At 39.1% G+C, this 22320-nt stretch overlaps 2 protein-coding genes across 6 annotated transcripts in view; both read right to left on the bottom strand.

Moving 5' to 3' along the window:
• Positions 1–5684: 5684 nt before the first annotated feature.
• Positions 5685–8498, bottom strand: adra2a (adrenoceptor alpha 2A). Its single transcript, XM_079808656.1, has 2 exons — positions 8239–8498; positions 5685–8094 (listed from the first exon to the last, which is right to left on the bottom strand). Exon 2 carries the CDS (start codon positions 7977–7979, stop codon positions 6825–6827), a length of 1155 nt encoding a protein of 384 aa, XP_079664782.1. The 5' UTR covers positions 7980–8094; positions 8239–8498; the 3' UTR covers positions 5685–6824.
• A 2603-nt stretch (positions 8499–11101) lies between these two features.
• Positions 11102–22320, bottom strand: part of shoc2 (SHOC2 leucine rich repeat scaffold protein) — a 28835-nt gene continuing 17616 nt past the window's right edge. For 2 of the 5 annotated variants that reach the window (XM_079807143.1, XM_079807145.1), the window contains exons 2-10: positions 21958–22160; positions 21182–21884; positions 20290–20427; positions 17217–17347; positions 16927–17115; positions 16595–16717; positions 16343–16480; positions 13575–13692; positions 11102–13489 (exon numbers count right to left, since the gene is read on the bottom strand). In XM_079807143.1, the coding sequence (XP_079663269.1) occupies positions 13281–13489; positions 13575–13692; positions 16343–16480; positions 16595–16717; positions 16927–17115; positions 17217–17347; positions 20290–20427; positions 21182–21821 (1686 nt within the window). In that variant the 5' untranslated portion in view covers positions 21822–21884; positions 21958–22160 and the 3' untranslated portion in view covers positions 11102–13280. Of the gene's footprint in view, positions 13490–13574; positions 13693–16342; positions 16481–16594; positions 16718–16926; positions 17116–17216; positions 17348–20289; positions 20428–21181; positions 22161–22320 lie in introns of all 5 variants that reach the window. The other 3 variants (XM_079807141.1, XM_079807142.1, XM_079807144.1) reach the window with 2 other exon arrangements.

Here is a 22320-nt window from a genome sequence, read left to right as displayed (position 1 = left end):
CACTACATCCTTGTCCAAATCCATCAGCCAGTCCCCCGTGTCCAAATCCACCAGTCTGGGGAACCGGCTCAGGGGCGTAGGTCACAAACGAGACCAGACAAACAGTGAGTGAAGATGAGGAACTTAAATACACATGGTGATGAACTAAATGACAAACAGCAGTAATAAGGATTATTGTCCATGGGAACTGTTGAGTGACGGGAAACTCAAACACAGAAACACATGTGACTAATGAAAACAAACTAAAAGTCTATGAAAACAAAACTAAAAACAAACACAACTGAATATAAGTGTAACACCTGTAAGATAATGAATAATAATAATAATTCACATTTAATATAATAATAAATTACATTTATCATTATTGTTATTCTTAATTTTTATGGTAGCATTTTAATAGTAATTACAATAACTGTACTAACCCTGAACATCCCTAAACCTAACCTTAACTCTAGTTACCTTATATTACTTTACTTTTTTAGGTAAGTACACTGTACGTGCATGTACTATAAAATAAAGTGCAACCATTTTTATTTAGTAAGCTGTAAGCATGATGATTAAAAACATTTAAAAAATAGAGTAGTAATAATGATGAAAAATATAATTATTGTTATATAATTGAATATAATGTTGACAATATTTATTATTTTCACATGAACAATTTACAGAATGCAATGACAATCTTTTCTAACCACCCTACCATCCCTATCCCACCCCTCAATAGAACACTCCAATAGGCAGTATTACAAAACTGCTGAATAAGAAAAAAAGAAAGAATAATTATATATTAATAATTATTAATAATAATTATAATAAAATAAATAGAAAAAAAAATTGGGTTCAAGTAAAGAAGGGTTACATTATCACATCAGCATTTTCAATCAATGTAACATCCAAATTATTCATATATTTAATAAATTTGCCCCAAATCTTTTCGAACATCAATGTTTTTTTGTTCTTTTTTTTTAGATTAAACATTATTTTTTTCAACAGGAACACAGGATGAAAGTTCTCTAAGCCATACAACATGACTGGGTGGTTCTTCTGGTTTCCATTGTATAGCTATACATTTCTTTGCTGCTATCAGAGCCCTCTTAACAAAACGTGAATTCTTCCTTTGATCAAGTTGGAGGACTGATTCATCTCCCAATAGCATAAATCTCGGACCAAATGAAAGCTTAAAGCTACACTGTGTAACTTTTTTAGTTTATTCTTAGCTAAAAACACTTAGTTCTTTCAAAAATATATGTGCTCATTAATGTATATTTACTTATTTCAAGTAATAAAGTATTCTCGTAAGTTTATAATATGCCATTGAAAATACATAAGGTAATGGGATCTAACGGTGGTCGCCATGTTGCCCCTCCATCTTGAAAGTACATTAGCCAAAGAGGGACATACCCGTAAATTCAAGCTTCGCTTTTCGCGTTTTAACCGGTTTTAACACTCGATGGCACTGTACAAAATTCTCTGCCTCGCGCATGTGCGCGTCAACTTGTTCAGACTTGTCTGGTGCATGTGCAGAGAGTTTTCATCTCAGCAGCGTCCAGTAACAGAGTTATACGGAGTTTTCCTGGCTTGTTTATTCCTCAAAAGTCTGTTTTTCCTTGTGTGGTATTTCTGTGCGTTAATAACTCCGTAAGTAATAATAGTTATTGTCATTGTAGATGTGTTTCAGAGTGTGTCATCGCGTAATTCAGTTGATGTCACCTCAGAAGTATTTTTGTGTCAACATACAATAGCGTAATGCTCACCTATTTGAATAATCATTCAGTTATTTTGTTATCAACAATGTTTATTCGTTTATAGAAAATATTTGCTTGTAATGTATGTTGATGGAAATATGTATCAGGTCTGATCGGCATATTAACAAATGTTATACAGAGCGCACTGCAGTGCTAACGTTAAAGCGCCGCACACACTTTTGTAACCGGACACCGCTTGTTAGCAGCGGCAGCTCCGCTCCTTTTAATGCAGCTGCCTTTAGCGCCTATATATGGTACAATAAGCTCTGGTTTACGGTTACATTATACAAATGTAACTTATAAGTATAGTTATACAGTTCTTAACTGTGTATGTATATTTACCATCCTTATTTGTTCTCTCACAGAAACCACATTTATGTACATATCCACGCAAACCTTTTTATGCCTTGCAATTGGATGACTGAATAAACATTACTATCATCAAAGTTCACTCTGGATTAGCTGCAGTTCTTTCTAGCCGAATAATTAGGCCAGTTGAATTCCAACCATCCCACTGCGCACATAATATCCCACAGGCACCGTGTCGAATGTGGACGAGGTCGAACTGGAAGCCATGTTAATCTTGGACTAAATCGGCCACCGTAGGAGTTGAAACGAAATCGGAATTGAGAGGAACAGAAACTAAAATTCACTGGATGGTCATATACCTTTTCACCACTAGATGGGGTAAAATATCACACAGTGTAGCTTTAACATTAATAATCTTATCAATAGTTTGTATTATATTTTCCCAATAGGTTTCTAGTTCCGAGCAGGTCCAAAACATATGCAATAATGTACCAACCTCTGTTTTACATTTAGGACAACTGTCTGAGTATGAATCATTAATCTTGTGTAATCTTTCAGGTGTATAATATACCCTGTGTAATATTAAACTGTATTAGTATGTGCCTACTTTTGAATGTATTCCCAAGAATCTTGCTCAAAGGTACATTCCAGATCTTTTCCCCATTTAAGTCTAGAAGATAATACATCCACCCTATACAAGTCAATGAAGTTGGTATACATTTAGGACACAACACCTTTGGACCCTTTTTTCTCTCTTATAATATTGTCTATTGAGAGTGAGGAGAGGGGCCTTAAATGACCTCCTTGTAATGTAATAATATAATGCCTCACCTGAAAACATTTTTAAAAATGTTTAACAGGAAGAGAGAACTTTGTTCTCAATAGTTCAAATGTGATTAGTGTGTCATCCTCATATAAATCTCCAAACACTTGCCTTAGTATTGTGTTATCCCATGTCTTAATACCTCACGAAGAGCCGAGTTGCAATAAAATGGAGCATTGTTATATACTGGTAGTAGTCATTAACAATTTGTTTTTAAATCTCAAACCCCAATTTGCATGTATGTCTAATGAATGGGTTATCAATCTTCTTTGTAACACAAGTCAGGGGGATGAATAAAGCCTTGTGTAGAGGAATTTCTCCTGCGTGGTATTTTTCAATTTGTGTCCACGCAGGTTGGAGATGTCTCATCTGCCAAAACCATACCGCTCTCATTTGCGCTGCCCAAAAATAAAGCACAAAAATCAGGGAGTTGTAATCCACCTTTTAATTGATATAATGTTGTTATAATAATAATTATAATTTTTATTTTCTGATATAATAGTCATTATTCTGATAATGATAAATCTTTTTTTTTTTTTTTAAATAAAAACACACAGGAAATGAGCATTAAACGATGGTAAAACTTTATTTTACGGTGTTACATGTTACATGTAGGCCTACTTACCATAGTAGGCCTAGTAACAGTATCATGCATAATTGCATGCAACCAAATCCTACCCTAACCCTATATAGTAAGTACATGTAGTTAATTAATATTAGGCTACTCAGAATTTAAACATATAATTACACTGTAACAATGACGCCTTAAAATAAAGTGTAACCAAAGCGTCAAGACTTATCAGAACTTTTGTCAACACAAAAGTAACAGTCTAAGCGCCAATTAGCTATTTCAAAGATGTAACCATTTCGAAGGCTGTCAAGACAAACAATTGAAAACCCTGAAAATCCTGTCAGCAGTTGTTCTCACAGTCCTCACCTGCGCTGATGTAATTAACTGTCAAGTTTTTCCCCCCCGTCACGAATTCGACCAATACACACTCCTCTCTCTGCACTTCTCATTCACAAGTGAAGATCGTCACTTCAAAGTACAACATCCCTGCACGCCCACTGAATGTCCCTCACCGTGTGGCCAGGCCATCTCTCCGATCTCCCACTCACACTTCAGGATGGCCAGTCTCCACGCACAGCCTTTCCCCAGATCCCCCTCCAGCTCGTATCATGTCATATACCACCTGTGGGTGGTAATGCGCTGCCATATCTTTTAAGTTGCCATTAATGCTTTTATGTCGCTTTGTAAAAGGATACGGAAACCGCTATAGCTCCGTGTAATAAAAACCTTATTTTAAACTTCGTAATTGTCACCCCGCTGTCTTGACGGTTTAATGATGATTATAGATGAGATGAAATTATATGATCCATCATAATTATGAAGGTCTCGGTACATTCTCTCCAGCTCCGGCATAGGCAATAAATGTATATTGCTGCCACTGAGGAACTTTAACCGCGGGCAGTATTTTACACATATGCTATTCTTACATGCAGAGCAAACAGGGACATTTCTGAGGGGAACGGTCAACTGATACATTAAAGTCAAACTGAACTGAGACACGTGGGCAAAATAATTGATATGACGAGATAAGAGATAATGACTTTTCCAGTTTGTTCATTCTCTGTGAAAGTCAAGGGTTTGCGCAATTGCATGTGATTTTCAGAAAACTTAAAAGGTTCAGAATAAGAAAGTTAAAGCAATACTGCGTGAATCAATTAAAAAATGAACTCTGATTGGTCAATTTGCATGTCAATCAAACCGTGGTTGTTTTTATTAATTTCTTGACCATCTGCTGTACCAGTTGATATACTGTCAGTCAAAGTATTACTCTAACTATTTACAGTTTTGAATATGTATATATATATATATATATATATATATATATATATATATATATATATATATATATATATATAGTTTTTTTTGTCAAAATGTCATTTAATTGTTTTACTTAATTATGGAAATTTACTAGCAATTTCTGTAAAACAAATTGGACGTTTAAGTCATTTAAACTTAAATGACATTAAACTGACATTAAACTGAGTTCTGCATAATTAAGGGCGTGGCCACTTTGAGTGACAGGTGGATAGCCATTTATCTGCTGTCTGTTAGTCCTCACGTCACCTCAGCTCTGCCCACGTCCCGCCTCTTTGCCCATTTTCTATTATCCGGGAGTGATGCGCGACGACGCGATGCCAAGATGGCAACGGCCAGCTCGACCCTACTTTACGCTTCAAAACTGCTCTTCAGAATCCAATGGGTGACGTCACGTTGACGTGATTGGTTACATGGTAGTTTGTGACATCAGAAACGTTTTTGAGACCGTCTTTGGTTCACTGCAGTTTTAAGGAGAAAATACTCAGCAATAGTGTTGACATGAATTTGCACAAGGTTTGTCTGAAAGCATACTAAAAACACCACTGACATATATATAAACAACATTAAAAATTGATTTTCACCACAGGGTATTTAAAAAATTGGTTGAAAATAGCGTAACTTATTTTGATGAGTTAAAGCAATGTTGTCATAACATATTGATCATATAATGCTTTACAGTTTTCATGAGTGTAAACTGTTCCTGTTCCATTTTTTTCAGTGTTACTTTTGAAGTGTGTATTTTAAGATCCCAATCAATAATTTGCCCCATACACTTCCATTATAAAATCATTACTGCAAATAATTGTGCTTCTGCTAAGATACTTTCAACTCTTTCATTTGAGTCTAACTTGTATTATTCTCAGAAGCTTTTGTGCCATATTTAGCAAAATCTTCAGTCAATGATAACAGACAAAAAAAACACTGTTCTGTACTTTTTATTTTTGGAGTGTTTTCTCTCTTTGTTAGAGTGTGTGCAAATACATTTTTTTTTTTAGATCTCAATGGTAAAACACGTTGAGAGCACAACCAGGAGACAACCAGAAAACAGCCAATATATATCGAAGTGAGTCATACATCACGATTCGTTTTTTTCAGATATGGCAGTAATGCACAGTGACGGGTAGTTTGTAGATGTCATTCCAGACCTTTGTTTTGAGCCGTTTTACTGGGGTCGCACAGCAATTGGACTGGACACTCACTCCATCTCACTCCAACTGGATCCCTCCATGCATCCCAAGAGAACAGAAAACACACGATAGTCCTGACCTCACCTTGACCTGAAGAAGCTCTGTTGTCAGTCATTCGATATCTTGCTGAATATTCAACTGTTTTGTTGTGCGTTTCTACAAATTCGCCAGCTAAACCAACAGCCGAGTTTGACACAGTTTATTAGTGGCAGACTGGAACTGATTCGCTTGTGTTGTGGCACTAAAGATCCATCCATTATATCTAGGGTGACATATAAAATCTACATCAGGAGCCAGAGAAATTTGTTGTGACACACCGGCCTGTCAGGTTCCAGTCAGACGAGCTCAACATCTTTTTTGCTTAATGGTCCATGGCGAGATTTGAAATGAACCATTACTGGCAGGGATAAAACCACGGAACAATATCAACACCTTCACTATTAATTATACAATATGTCAGGGAAATAAACAGGCCCCGCGAGAAGACATCGACATGCACGTTGTGGCGTGGTTGGACAGTTTTCGCAGCAGTCCAAATCAACAATCCTTAGTCCTTTGGCACTTTTTGAATAGTTTTTCACATTCTGAGTGGTTTGTGATGCATAAATGTCCCCCCACGTTGGCAGGCGATGAAATATCACAGTTACGAAACTTCACACATCAAAAACGACACAAGTCACTTCAAAAATGGACGAATCCGCCACATATTGTGCTGTATTTGCATAACCATGCATTTGTACAAAGCATGAGAGTCTTTTTTTCCACCCTCGGCCTTGTTGTATAATGACACACAACATGTTGGCTTAGTACACAAGTACTTCCCTTAAACGGCGGGTGATATATTACATTTGATAAAGGAAACGCAGCCCATTTTACACCATTCTCCTGTTATCTCTCCGGCAGAGGATCTTCTTGAAGGATCTCCGGAAGTCATTATTGAAGATGGTGTATATAATGGGATTGAGGGAGCTGTTGCAGTAGCCGAACCAGAAGAAGAACTTGAAAAGCGCTTGGGGGACGCAGTTGCAAAACGCAGTCAAAGTGTAGGTGAAGAAAAACGGGAACCAGCAGATGACGAACACGCCTATGACCACCGCCAGGACGAAGGTGAAACGCTTTTCCCGGTTCTGACGGCCCTTCCACCTGCTGGTCTTGGCGACCTGGCAGGCCTCGTGCTTGTCGCCGTCCCCCGGTTTGATTTGGCTCAGCTTGGTCTTTCCCTTTGAGCTCTTCTTCTTGAGGGAGCAAGGGTTGGGGACCTTGTCGTCCGAGGAGGACGATTCCTCCATGTCCATGCCGTTTATCGCGCCCTTGTCGCCTGGTTCGACGTTCGGATCCCCGTTGAGCTTCTCGTGGGGGTCGCTCTCCTTCTTGCCCACTTCTTTTTTCCTCCGGTCCCCCGGAGGCGCTCTGGTTCTCTTCTTGGCGATCTGGTAGATTCGGATGTAGACGAGGACCATGATGATGCAAGGCAGGAAGAACGACCCGATGGAAGAGGAAATAATGTACCATTTTTCTCTGTTGATTTCACAGATGTTCCCCTCTTCCTTCTCCATGGTTATAAGAGGCGGGAAGGAGATCACGGCGGCGATGACCCAAACGATAAAAATGATGCGCTTGATTCGTTGAGGCGTGCGCTTGAGGTTGTACTCGATGGCTTGCGTGATCGACCAGTACCTGTCCAGACTGATAGCGCACAGGTGAGTGATCGAGGCCGTGCAGAAGAGAACGTCCAAGGCCAGGTAGATTTCGCACCACACCTGCCCAAAGACCCAGCAGCCCATCAGCTCATTCGCCAACGAGAACGGCATCACCAGGGTGGCCACCAATATGTCGGCGAAGGCCAGCGAGACCAGGAACAGATTCTGGGGAGCCCGGAGAGCTCGGCTCGTGAACACGGCGATGATGACCAGCACATTGCCGAAGACGATGAGGAGGATGAGGAGCCCCACCAGAACACTCAAAGGAAGGGCCACTAGAAGAGTGTACGAGTGTTCTGTCCCATTGGTCCCGTTTTCACACCCCATTGCTGAGAATCACAATCTCTTGATCTCACAACTGAAATTATGTTTTCAGTTGATGGCACTTCATTTTTTTCTGTATTATTGAAAGCAAAAGTGACATTTTCGGTCACTTTGACATCTAAAAAAAATGAGGAAAACTGTATTACTAAAAGAAATAAGGAGAAATGTAATTAATAAGAATAATTAAAATAAGGGAAAAAATACTTTAAGCAATAACATAATATTACACAAACAGAAAAAGTAAGGCAGGAATGGATCTTACCTCAGTGGAAAAAAAGCCTCATACGACCCACAAACTTATCAAGCCATCCAAGAAATCTTCCTCAGAGTGTAACTTCTCTTTTTTAAGTCGCTTGGCATGACAAAAGCGGCATAATTAATTTCTCGCATCTCGTCGGTGGAGCGTGTAAAGACAGCGCTTCATCATCAGCGCTCAATTCAGCTGTGCGCGCGCAGGATGCGTCTCGCGCACAGAGCTAATAGATGAACGTAATCATATTAGCTTGTGCGCGCGCCGTGTGCTTGTGTGCGAGAGACGCGCGCTGAGGAGAGTGTGAGTGCGCGCGCTCGCTTGCGTTCTAAACGACTTCCCTCGTATGCTGTACTTGAGCCACGCCCTCTTATACTCGTAACACCAGCCTCCGAGATTACGTTGCTTAGCAGCCGCCAAGAGATGCAAGGCGGAGACGTCAAACGCACTTAAAACTTCTTAAAACACTTTTTATAAGTGCCGGACTGATTTAATCCACTTACACAATTTGACTGTTTTAGTGATGAATCTACTAAGTGGTTGTTTATCGGTGATAATAATCCACTTGATGAACAACGTAGAACACTAGCCTAAATACACATAACTTACTTTTAAAATATTGTTATACAACTCAAGTTTGTGATAATTAAGTAGATAAAGGTCATTTATAGCCTATACGCCGAGGTGAATTTCAAAAAAGTTTCCCCCTAAAAGTAAAGGAATATCTAACTTACCTGACTAAATATTTTAGAGCCGACTGAAGTAAAAAGATTCGTACTCTCGCACTTTCCATGACGTTTCCAGGGCTGAAAATCAGCCATTTTAAAATCCCTTCACATTTCCAGGCTTTCCATGACCATGGGAACCCTAATAATAACCAAAAACGTTACTGCAAGTTACTAGTTTTTCAAGTACCAGGCTAAGAGATGAATGAGAAACGGATAAACAGCGCGGAGGACGCGCGCGCTCAGTCAGGAGAGGTGAAACAGCGACGCCTGCCGGAAATGTAAGCTACCGGTATCAACCATAGACTGTAAAAAAAGATAATTATGGGAATTGTGTAGTGAACAAAAATGTGAAACTATCTTAGGTTCTTCGAAGAGGCAACAGTCTGTGTATATTTCAGCTCTGTACATTCTTTAACAGCTTCATGAGGCGCATCAAGATTCGTGGGATATGCTTTTTATTGAAGGAGTACAAGTGTGCTGGACACTTTTTTTCCTGCTGTTTAAACACATTTATGTAAAAAATTTTACATTTAAAGTGTATTTTTTTTAACTAATTTGACTCTCATTAAGAAAAAAAATATATATATATTACAATTAGTGTAGTAATTAAGGTTAAAATAGAGGATTCTAATGCAAAGAGACAAATTAGAGTCATTTTGTGGCTGGAAAATAACAATTTTCATTTGTAATGCCATTAGGTGCACCCACTAGATGCCTGTTGGGCTTTTTAATAAATATACATACATGTAGGCCTATCTAGTTGCTCAAAGTATTGCAGATCACAACGGCTTGCTTAATTATAGGTTTTGCATTTGAAAAATGATGTAGATATGAACAAACACTAGATTTCATTGTGAAATATTAAAACGTTAATAACTTACATCCTAATATTGTAAATGATACTTATATAAGCACACACAAGTGAATATTAATGAATGTGAGCAAATATAATTAAACCCAAGAAAAGTTTAAAATAGTGCTAAAAAGGCAAACTTATTTTTCCTAATATCTACTGTAGGCTATAGGCTATACATATGAGTTGATACTGAATCAAGATCGAAATCGATATATTGATGGGTTGATGGATGGATGGATGGGTTGTTGGATGGATGGACAGATAGATGGTTTGTTGGATGATGGATGGACGGATAGATAGACAAATGGATGGATAGGCAGGCAGACAGACAGATAGAAAGATGGATGGATGATGAACAGACAGATGGGTGGATAGATGGATGGACGGATAGACAGATAATCTAACAGGCAAACAAATAGCCAAAGTGAGTTTTCACAGTTTTATATTCTCTCTGACAGAAACAATAATTTGACTGGATTATTGATCTGGACTGAAAATGCATGACGGGTGAGAGAGGAGCATATTTGACATTCGTAAGGCAGTCAAATTAACATTTATTTGAAGAATGCTTATCAAAGCAAAGAGTTGATCTGACGGAAGAGGGTCCTGTTATTCGTTTGGGCTGAGTCGGAAAGAAAGAGAAATCACCTTTAAGGCTGAGAAAGCCTCACCTTTTGTTCTAGAGAAAAGTAGCTTAGACACAGTCCGCACAACACTTGATACCATATGAAGTGTAAAAAACAAAACAAAAACAAACATTTTGCAGTTACGAAAGAGCAACATTTTTTTTTTATCTCTTGTACTTTTTTACATCCCTGTCCACCCAACCAGACAAATATGAAATCTTAAAAAAAAAGAAAGAAAGTAAAACAACATGCTTGATTCCTATACATAGCAAGGCAAGAAAAAAAGCAGGAAACAACATTCCTATGTTTAAAAAACAAAACAAAACATGGAATATGAACTTCATTTATACAGCTTTTATGGCCTAAATGCAGACATTATAAAAAATAATAAAGCATACCCTTAAGCTCCAATCATAAGGATTCACCAGAACAATACAAGATCAAAATGAAAATTGCCACCACGGCTGATTATAACTGCACTGTCATTATTCACCATCAAAAGCACATTTTTTTGACTACATTCCTGATTTGTGATGCATTCTCATCCAAAACTGATCATACCATTACCTTGCGTGAAAACCAGCCTCTCCTGCATAAATGGCACATAAATTAAAAAAAATTAAACTTAAAATGGGACATGTGTCCCTAATGCACGTCTCACTTGAAGTACTCAAAGGCATTTATTGTCACATCATAATTCCATTTTGTTAACATCTAACTATTCCCTCACACACACACGCACGCACACAAAAGAAAACTCAAATGTACAGTTCTAAGCTTTTATACAAAACCAGGAATGCAATGCCTCTGGTGTATAGTTAAGCATGAACAGAGAAAGCCCTTTTTACAATGTTTGTATTTGTGTTGTTTTTATTCAGCGCAAGATATGCACCGTATCGGCCGAGCAGGTCCAGAGGGAGTTCATCTGTGGCAGAACGTCCATGCTGGTGGAACCGGCCCGAGAACACAGTCCGTAATGTCTCGCGCGGGGCCAGTTCCTTTACAGCATTACGTTTCTAGGAGGTCCGTAAGCAGCAACAGGTTCTGCTGGTTGATAAAAAAGCAGCGATTTGTGTCCTTTTCATGGCCCCACGAATGCGAAGTGCCTCTCCGAAGCCTTTACACTGCTGCCAATGCACACAATGTCTTTACGGATCAAAGAGCGAGAGGAAACGTGGACGAAAAAAAAAGACAGCGTGGACAGAACACCAACAAAACATTGGCTTGATAAACTAGAGTGGAAATTTACAGTCAACTTGAGATAATACTAAACCAAAAGAAATACCATCTTTTCTTCAACAAAGGCTTGTATAAATCAAAACATCTCAGTTTTTACTTGCAATACTTGATGATCTGCACCATTTGAAAGTGATAATGTATAGAAACAAACTAGTCAGACAGAAGTTTAAATCAAAACATTTAATAAAGAGAAAGAAGAATAAGGTTCTTAATAGAATGTTAACGTTCAAATTTGCTGAGGCAAATGTTTTCATTCATTGTTATAAAATATACATGATAGAGAATTGAAATAAAAGATAAAATACTTCAGAAACAACAATAATAATAATAATAATAATAATAAATGCCCCCATCCATATGTTTAATCGGTAACATGAAATATCACGACCCTTTTACTTGAGGAGGATGCCAAATATCAATACAAAGTGCATTAAAGGCAGCAGCATTAGAGGGGCGGTATGTGGGACAAACGGTGCAAAAAAGAAGAAGAAAAAAAGTAACCGTTGTTTAATATTCTGGAGCAGAAATCAAATGGTGAAGTTTAAAACTTGAAGGAATAAATGCAGAATAAAAAAAAAGGATGGAAGTGATGTTGAATGGGCGTTTGGCATTCCTCACAGTAAACGTGGGCCTTTAACTGCTAGCATTGTTCAGCACCTGATATGATATGTAGATGCGACTCTCACCAATAGGACACAAGCAGAGCGCAACACTGTGGATATGGCAAACAAGTAAACAATTACAAACCCCACCTCCAAAACAGAGACCCCCGATACCAGGGTGACAAGCTAGCTCCAACTAGCTAAACCCATGTGACGTGATTGCTGTCAAAAGTGAAATTTGATTCATCCATTCGCTATATCGCAAAAGGAAAAGAAATAAAAAGATTTGCAGATTTATCATTTTAAAACGTCAAGCGCGGCAACACGTCCAAATAGCGAACGGGAATGAATATTTCAAAAAGGGACTGACAAAAGAATCAACAATCATTACGGAATAAATTATACTCTGCAAATTCATCTTTTTTGTATTAAAAACTTCTTGGATAATTATGTTCAGACACAAACCACCCAACTGCACTGGATAGGCACAATTCTATAATAATAACAATTAATAAAAAATAATAAAAAAAAAAACACTAAAATTTGTTCACTGCTTCCAAACAGGTCCTCTGTACAATAAAAATCTTTTGGTTGTGGGATGATAATAAAAAAAATCTGTGGCTAAATAAAGAAAAAAAAAAATCAAATCAAATAACTCGCATACAGTATGGCGGCAGCAGCAGCAAAAATGAACTTTTAAAAATGTTTTGTTTTTGCATACAACTGTTTCCTGGCATCGAAACCCCTGTAATGACTTTCAATAAATTGGCAAAATGATTGAAACATTTTAAGAGCGCCTCTTCAGAATCACTAATGTACATAAATTTTGGCAATAGAAGTCTAGACGTTGTTTTCTACGGGGGTAAAGGGGACCTAATTGGCTATGATTCCTCCATCAATTGGAACCCAGTTGCGTAGTTTCTTGTCCTAGATATAATGACGACGACGGCAAGGTAACGTCGTGTGGCGAGTCAGTTTTCTCTTTGTACGGTGTGCGAGCATCTCAGACCATGGCGCGGTAGGGACCCTGCATCTTGAGGAACTGGATGATGAAGGAAGGGCCTCCGGCGACAATCTGCGGTGGGAGGTGGCTGAGGGGGCAGTTCTCTATGCTCATGATGGACAGCTTACTGCACAGGGCCAGCTCGAACGGCAGACTGTGCAGGTTGGGGTTGTCGTTCAGGTACAGGTCCTCGAGGTTCTCCAGTGTGCCTGTGGGTTGGACAGAGAAAGGCTGTGAGTGAGTTGCGTATAGATGTGTGGCCGTGTGCATTTGAGGGTGGCGGTGAGGTCGTACCGATCTCCTCGGGTAGGTGCTGCAGTAGATTCTCTCCCAAGCCCAGGTACGTCAGGTTGGTCAGGTGACCGATTCCTCTCGGCAAAGTGGTCAGCTGATTATTGGTCAAAACAAGTTTCTGCAAATAAATGCTTCAAATGAGTTTCACAATCAAATCAACTTGTATAACAGCTAGGGCTGTGACAGTGGCAGTTTTTAACCACTGCGGTGGTAATGGACCAACTAGGTTGGGGGGGAGGGAGGTATATTTTGAAATAATAAACGAGGCATGCACGTTTATTTTAGCACTTCCGTCAGTTAAACACACTACAGCCTGTAAAACATTTAAACAATTATCAGGTAATAATGGTAACCTAAAGAATATAAGAAAATTAACTATTAGTTAAAAAAAATGTCCCCAGAAAGATGTGTCATATGCCGCTCTGCGCTTTGAGATGGATGTGGGACACGAGCAGAAAAGAAACCTTCTCTTTTCTAATATCTTCTTTCCTTCATTTTTTCTCCTGATGTTTCAAAGCAACTGACACTTGTTGTAAAAGGTGTGAAGAGCGAATTTTATCTTCCACATTTAGGCTATATTTTATATTGTGCTGCCAGAGAAAGCAAAACTAAAATCCCCGGAGTGTGTGAAATGTTGTACGTTCCCTCGAGAAAGTTTGCGGTCATTCGTAAAACATTTGTTCTTTTGAAAAAACTGTTTGTAAATCATTCGTGTTCTCTTTAAAAAAAAAAAAAACTTGCGTTCCCTCGAGAAAGTTTGCGGTCATTCATAAAACGATTGTGTTCGTTTGTAAAAAGTTTGCACTCTCTTGAAAAAACATTATGTTCCATCGAGAAAGTTTGCGGTCGTTTGTAAAATTTTTGCGTTCTCTTGCAACTTTGTGGGCGTTCGTAAAACATTTGCGTTCTCTAGAAAAAACATTGCGTTCCCTCAAGAAATGTTGCGGCCATTCGTAAAACGTTTGTTTTCTTGAAAAACTGTTTGTTTGTAAATCGTTCGTGTTCTCTTGTAAAAAAAAACCTTATGTTCCCTCGAGAAAGTTTGAGGTTATTCATAAAATGTTTGCGTTCTCTTGAAAAAAAACAAAAAACGTATGTTCCCTCGAGAAAGTTTGCAGTCGTTCGTAAAATGTTTGCATTCTCTACAAAAAAAAAACTTTACATTCCCTCAAGAAAGTTTGCGGTCATTCGTAAAACATTTGCGTTCTCTAGAAAAAATTTGCGTTCCCTAAAGAAACTTTGCGGTTGTTCGTTAAACATTTACGTTCTCTTGAAAAAAAAAAAAACATTACGCTACACTGAGAAAGTTTGCGGTCATTCAAAAATTTGTTGCACTCTCTTGTAAAAAAAAAAAAAACTGTACTCTTGAAAACTTTGCAGTTGTTCGTAAAACGTTTGCCTTCTCGAGAAAACTTAACGTTCCTTCAAGACAGTTTGCGGCCATTCGTAAAACATTTGCGTTCTCTAGAAAAAATGTGCGTTCCCTAAAGAAACTTTGCGGTTGTTCGTTAAACATTTACGTTCTCTTGAAAAAAAGTTATGTTCCCTCGAGAAACTTTGCGGTTGTTTGTAAAACGTTTGCGTTCTCTGGAGAAAAAAAAACATTACGCTACACTGAGAAAGTTTGAGGTCGTTCAAAATTTTTTTGCATTCTCTTGTAAAAATAAAAAAAAAACTACTCTTGAAAAATCTTTACGTTCCCACGAGAAAGTTTTAGGTTGTTCATAAAATGTTTGCATTCTCTTGAAAAAAAACTTTACATTCCCACGAGAAAGTTTGAGGTTGTTCGCAAAACATTTGCTTTCTCTAGAAAAACACTTTGCGTTCCCTAAAGAAAATTTGCGGTCGTTCGTTAAACATTTACGTTCTCTTGAAAAAACTTTAGGTTCCCTTGAGAAACTTTGCGGTTGTTCGTAAAACGTTTACGTTCTCTGAAAAAAAAACTTTACATTCCTTCAAGAAAGTTTGAGGTCATTCGTAAAACATTTGCGTTCTCTAGAAAAAACTTTGCGTTCCCTAAAGAAACTTTGCGGTTGTTCGTAAAACGTCTGCGTTCTCTTGAAAAAAAACTTTACATTACACTGAGAAAGTTTGAGGTTGTTTGTAAAATGTTTGCGTTGTCTTGAAAAAACTTTATATTACCTCGAGAAAGTTTGCAGTTATTCGTAAAACGCTTGTGTTCTCTTGAAAAAAAAAAAAAACATTACGCTACACTGAGAAAGTTTGCGGTCATTCAAAAATTTGTTGCACTCTCTTGTAAAAAAAAAAACACTGTACTCTTGAAAACTTTGCAGTTGTTCGTAAAACGTTTGCCTTCTCGAGAAAACTTTACGTTCCTTCAAGACAGTTTGCGGCCATTCGTAAAACATTTGAGCTCTATTGAAAAAAACTTTACATTCCCTTGATAAAGTTCTTTTGAAAAAATGTTGCGTTCCCTCCAGAAAGTTTGTGTTTGCTAGAAAAACATTTGAATTTCCCCAAGAAACTTTGCATTCGTTCACAGAATTTGGAAATAATGAGGTGGGAGGAAGAACTATATTTCAATGCTTATGTGATCAAAAGTGTCACAGGGTAACAAAATACTTTTGCGAAAGAATTCAAATTCATTGGATTAAAATATTTCCTCCCATCACCATGTCCCTTTAAGGGATCCGTACAGTTCTGCAAAGTATCACTATAAAAGTTTGACCCAACTAAAAATCTCACAATATTTACGAAACAAATTTGAAGCCTTAAAATGCAGCTGCTTATGTAGACAAATGTCCAACCTGCAGATCCTTAAGGTAGGCAATCTCATTCGGGAGGGACTCCAGTTTGTTCTCCTCCAGGTCAAGCTCTCGTAGTTTCCGCAAGTTCCCAATTCCATGAGGCAACTTCTTCAAGAGATTGTTGGACAATATGAGGACCTGAAAGAACCAAAGGAAAAACAATGAATCAAAGCATAGACCTAACTACATGACAAAAATAGGTTTGACATCATGAAACTCAGTGATTCGTTAAAATACAGAACATTATGTCACCTCTAAAGACACAAGTCCACAGATGTCCTCTGGAATCTTAGTAAGCTGGTTTGTTGCCAGGTTCAGCTCCACCATACTGGTCCACGTCCCAAAATCCAGCGGAAGAGATGTTAACTGGTTGTCCTGTAAATAAAGTTTACAACAATTGAATGGTATTTTGTTTTACATTTTATGAAGAAAATGTGCTTGGCCATGCAAAACTAGCCACAACTATGCTTTTCGGTCAAGGACAAAACAGCCTCTAACGATATTCTGCTCTGTAGTTAGAGCCAGTGTCCTAAAAAGTTTGTTTCCCTACATATCTTCAACAGTGACCTCATGCGGACAATTACCTTCATATTGAGCTTGCTGAGCACTTTGGCTCGGGAGAAGATGCCGAAGGGGATCTTGTTGATACGGTTGTGCTCCATGTTGAGTGAGTAGATGGTGGAGAACTGGGACGGGCCGCCCACTGGGTAAGACTGGAAACAGTTCCGCGCCAGCGTCAAACTCGTCAGGTTCACCAGACTGGACAGAAGCCCCTGAGGAGGAAGAGATAGGGATCAATAAAATGACAAATAAGACAAGACTGATAATGGTAAAGCTAAATGATAAAGCTCAAACGAGCTGAAACAAGCCTCACCTCTGGTAACACCGAGATGTTGTTGTTTTCAAGGTTGAGCTCTTCCAGCTCTCGGCACTTTGCTAAAGATCGAGGGATCGCTGATAGGCGGTTGTATCTCAGACCCAGACGGTTTATACTCGACAAATTACCTGAAACAGTAAATGAACGTGAGAAATGCCATCGATATGCTTAAGTTTATGGTACAAGGGCCAGATTTACTAACAGCTTGATCAGCGCAAACCCTCTCCTGGCATAAAAAAAAAACTACTTTCAGGATTTACAAAAGACATAAAGTGAAAAAATTGTGCTGAAAAGGCGTGGACAGGGTTATTTTGTGGCTGAACTTAATGTATAAGCATTTTTAGGAATTTTTCCTTTCAGACGCAAAATTCATGGGAGGAGAGTATTTAAATGAATCACGCAAGGTGATTTAGGCATTTTCTATTTGCTCCATCCATTATTTACCGGACAAAAAGTTTCTTAAACCAGACGCTAATTTGTGCTGCTCTTGGTTGATGAGCTCTGTCAACCAATGAGCTCTATGTTTCTGCGTTGGTCATTATGGAAATGATCCGGTTGCATCTGTGTTCTTCAATTTGCAAGTTGTCAGTAGACCACATGTAGAACTTTCCACTCCCATCAGCGCGTTTATAGGATTGCGCTCTAATGCTAATTTGCTCTGTTTAGTAAATCTGGACCCAAATGTGTTGTCTGTGGTCCAAATAAGTTTATGGTTAAAAAATGTTGATCTAGTCTTTACATGAGCCTGTAGGGATACTTCCTCCACTGATCAAACTATACTTAAAGGGGCACTTCAGCGCTGGGAAGATGAGTGTGTATTTAAACTTGTGTATTTATGTAGTAGAAATGTGAAAATATTTTTGAATTTGGTGCCTTCTAGACTGAGAAAAGACAGAAAATGTATTTTTGTCTCATGTGGATGAAAGACAACAACTCCCAGAATGCACTTGCTTCGCTGCCCTACGAGGCCACTCCCTACACTGCCCCCAACTTCGTTTTGATCTTCATAATAATACAATAATTTAATTCAGTTAGAGAACAAACACTACAATTAAAAACTGAATGTTCATTTCAATAAAGTGTGAGTGAGCTGAACGAAAGTCACAGGACAAACGCAGCAGGAGTCAGATTTAATTCAGCATGAGAGGGAAGTAAGTTCTGAGCAGAGCTAAGAGATAAGTGCGACAGTCATTCTCAGCGTGTGTCCAGTCTGGCGCGTTTTCTGATCGCATATGGAAAGCTAAACTTTCATAGGAATTATTTGAGAAGTTGAAAGACTCACTTTGCTCTGCACCGCGCCGGTTATGAATGCCCGAAGCCGAGCCGAGCGCATTTACATTCTGAGAGGGAGATCTCTCCCCTGCAGGCGGGTTGAAAACATGCGGAACAGCTCCCTCTACTGGCTGTAGTTTTTAGGCTCTGGCCAAAAAAAAACCCTCCGATGACGCAAAATTACGATATTTGCGTCATCTGAGGATTTTTTCCAGAAATAAAATGCATAATTCTCTCGTCTCAGGGGGATATGAGGGGGGAAAGTACCATAATTCAAACATACTATGGGGTTTCTACTGATACAAAGCTTAATGCTAAATCACTGAAGTGACCCTTTAATTAGACCAGTAAAAAGTACAACTTAACCCTCTAGGCGCCACGGTCGAGATTACTAAACAAGATGCGGCACTGAATAAAACGGCCAATTTTGCAAATAGGGTGTCAAATTTTGTTCGACCTCCCCTCCACTAGATGGCAGACATGTCATACTGCATCCCCGACTCAAAAAAACGTCATGCTTCAATACAAAATCTTCGATCAAGAGCGCATTGAATCAGTGCGAACAAACGTGGATCTAGTGTGCGAGAGCCATTTTATCAGAGCAATATTGTCAACGTCAGCGAGTATTTGCATTAGATTATTATTATTTTCTAATGGCTTCAATAAAGCTTACCCGCAATGAAGTGTTGGGTCTTCTATTCGCGGACCCTGATTCTGAAGGGAAATATCTGAAACTGTAGCCCTACACCAAGCACAAATGGTGAATCCTTTGCCCAATGTAGATTGTCATTTGCCCAATGTCAGTGGTGGAAACAATGTTTCCCGGGGTCAGAGTGTTCATCGCGAAGTTAGCAGGTGTGTTAGTGTTGTGGGGAACGAGACGGGAGATTTTTACCGCGCTAGCCATGAAACTTTGTCTTCGGACCGTGTGCCTCTCCGCAATCGCGGCGACAGTATTGTGGTGGAGACTTTGTCTAATGCCACTGGGTATGTTAGACGAGGTCGAAGTATTCATAGGAGAGTTAGGAGGCAGGGTGGGGAGTCGCAATGACAATGACAGTAGTCCGAACTGTGCACACTCGGCGGGCGGGCCCGTGTCTGTCTCTCGTCTTGTCTCGTCATCTCACTCATGATCTTTGCCTTGCCGTGGCGAGTGAGCTTTTGAACTAAACAGGTCTTGTCTACTTGTGTGTCATATGAATAATATACATGTGCCCCATACATGGAATCAGAGTGCCTACTGTATGTAGTAAATGGAAAATCTCTACAGCAAAAGGCCAACCGCTACATGCGTTCGGTTTGTTTCTACCATTTATTAGTAATGATTTACACAGTTTGATTACTATTTACTATTTACCTGAGCATTCAGTATTGTGCAATATAGCATACAGAAGATGAGGGACATTTTGGGGGCAAAGAAGTGCTGCATTATCATTTAAACATGTGACTTTTCATGAAAATTCTATAATCCACGATGTCCACCACCATATGACGTCATAATATGCAAATTAGATGGGAAAATGTAATCCCTACATAAACTTTGGGTCATCCTTAATATTTATCTAATTTACAGAAAGTCTCTATCTTGTATCACTTTTAAGATATAGCCTTTTGAAATGAAGATGTCAAAATCGAACGTTTTAGGAAAAAAACTCTGGCGCCTAAAGTGTTAATGCTCACAAACCCAACAAATCTGCCCAAAACAGAACTGTGCAGTACAATTTTTGTTTGCCTCTAACAATACAGATTATTGAACAATAAAGATTACCTGCTCAATAAAGCTTGAGCAGGTTCTCACCTATAGTCTCAGGTAGGTCAAGAAGTTCATTGTGCTGCAGGTCAAGGTTGGTGATCTGAGTGCAATTGCCGATCTCTTTAGGAAGGTGCTCCAACTGGTTGTGGGCTACATCCAGCGTAATCAAGTTACAAAGCTCACCTATAACACAAGCCAGCAGAATCATTGCAAATGAACATTTAACTTTTATACTAGCAAGAGGAATGACATAAAATAATAGACTATGGCATATAGTCAGATTTGTTAACCAATCAGAAGACTCATAGCAGCCCATATATACAGATAAGGCATTCATTCTTTTTTTTAAGGCTGATAATCGATAAATAAATGAAACTAAATATTTATACTATTTTGTCTAAATATTCCAAAAATAAAACACTAAAAAATAAAATCAATAGTTTTAAATACAAGTGAATTTAGGCCAGTGCCACAAACTGTTAAAAGCAGCATTTTCGATTTTTGAAATGCAATAAAATGTAAATATTATTTATCCTTGCCTACTAACTGAAATAAAATATGGTACTATAAGTTTAAGTACTAAAACTGAAATGAATATAAATTACAACTAAATATTAAAATATACAAAAAAAAGCACATAACATTTGTGTACTTCAATGAAAACTGACAATAACACTGATTTAGGCATCACAACATTATAATGTACAGTATGAAAATAAAAATGTTGAGATTTGCTGAAAATTACAAATGTTTTTAAAAAAACATTTGTGTTTTTTCAAGTTCAAATTTAAGTGAGCATTTGATGATGGTAAAAGAAAAAATATGGTAAATGAGCATCTACAGTTTAATATTCAATATCAATCAATATAGTTTTTTTTATATGGTCATAATGTGCCTTAAAAAGAAAAGCAACAGTTTTAAGCTGCAGCTCACTCACCGATCTCCGCAGGCAGCTGTTTAATCTTGTTCTCTCGGATGCTGAGCATGGTGAGTTTGGACAGATTCTTGATGTCCTTCTCTACGGTGGTGATCCGATTAAAGCGCAGGTAGAGTGTGGTGAGGGATGTGACGCGGTACACCACGGCAGGGATCTCCCGCAGCTTGTTATGCCGCAGGTCGAGCATACGCAACTTCTTCAGGTTGTCCAGCGAGTCGGGGAGGCTGGTGAGAGAGTTCTCGCTGAGCGCCAGCGTCGCCAGTCTCGACAGGCATCCCAACTCGGGTGGCAGACTTTGCAGCTTGTTGCTGTACAGGTAGAGCTCGGTCAGCTGGGTCAACTCCCTAATGGAAGAGGGCAAGAGATGGATGGATCTCTTGGACAGGTCCAGGCGCATCGAGTTCTCCTCACGGCACTTGTTCAGCTCCTTGATGACCTCCGCATTGCTGGCTTTTTTGCGCGTGCTGGGTGGCGGGTTGGGCCGCTTTATCGTGCTGTCCAACGTGAAGGCCACCGCCGGCGAAGCGCCGCTTGTGTCTTTCTTCCCGTCTTTGGCATCTTTCCCTTTGGTTTTGGATTTCCCATCAGCTTTGGGTTCCCTCTCCTTAGAGTCTTTATCTTTGCCCAGAGTACTGCTCATGGCGAAAGCCCCGCTGCCCAATGGCACATGGGACCCTCAGTCTTTCGCTCTCTTTCTCTCACGCTAGTATTTTGTTTGTTATTCAAGGGCAGAACCAAAGGGAGGGGCTGTTATATCTGTGTGCGCTCATACATACCTGTGTTCCTTCACCAGTGTCGGTGGACCGAGGCAGCCTGTACTCCTACAGGGGTTAAAACTCCATAGGGGCGAGGCGTGTTTGTTGTAGTCGGTGTGGCGAGGAGGCCAGCAGCCTCATTCTTGTTTGAACGGCACTCTCTTTCCCTCGGCTCGGCTAGAGCTGTTCTACACAGACAGGTCGCCGGGATTCACATCCTTTGGCTGTTAAACAAAACAAAGAGTTTCAGTTAAGTTGCACAATGCCTCAAAGACGGGAATGACTTGCAGACAAAAGTTTCGTTCAAATCTCAGATGCGATAAAGGTCTTTAAGAGCTTCCCTCAATGACGCAAATGTGAGCTGCTAACCAATAAACATACAGC

The sequence above is a fragment of the Gobio gobio genome, assembly GCF_949357685.1.
Source record: "Gobio gobio genome assembly, chromosome: 24".
In the NCBI taxonomy this organism is placed as follows: Eukaryota; Metazoa; Chordata; class Actinopteri; order Cypriniformes; family Gobionidae; genus Gobio; species Gobio gobio.
The sequence above is the reverse complement of the archived record's forward strand: the minus strand, read 5'-3'. Positions and strand labels throughout refer to the sequence as shown.

Coding starts and splice junctions, on each gene's coding strand:
- adra2a (XM_079808656.1), bottom strand. CDS start 7,979: ATGGGGTGTGAAAACGGGACCAATGGGACAGAACACTCGTACACTCTT.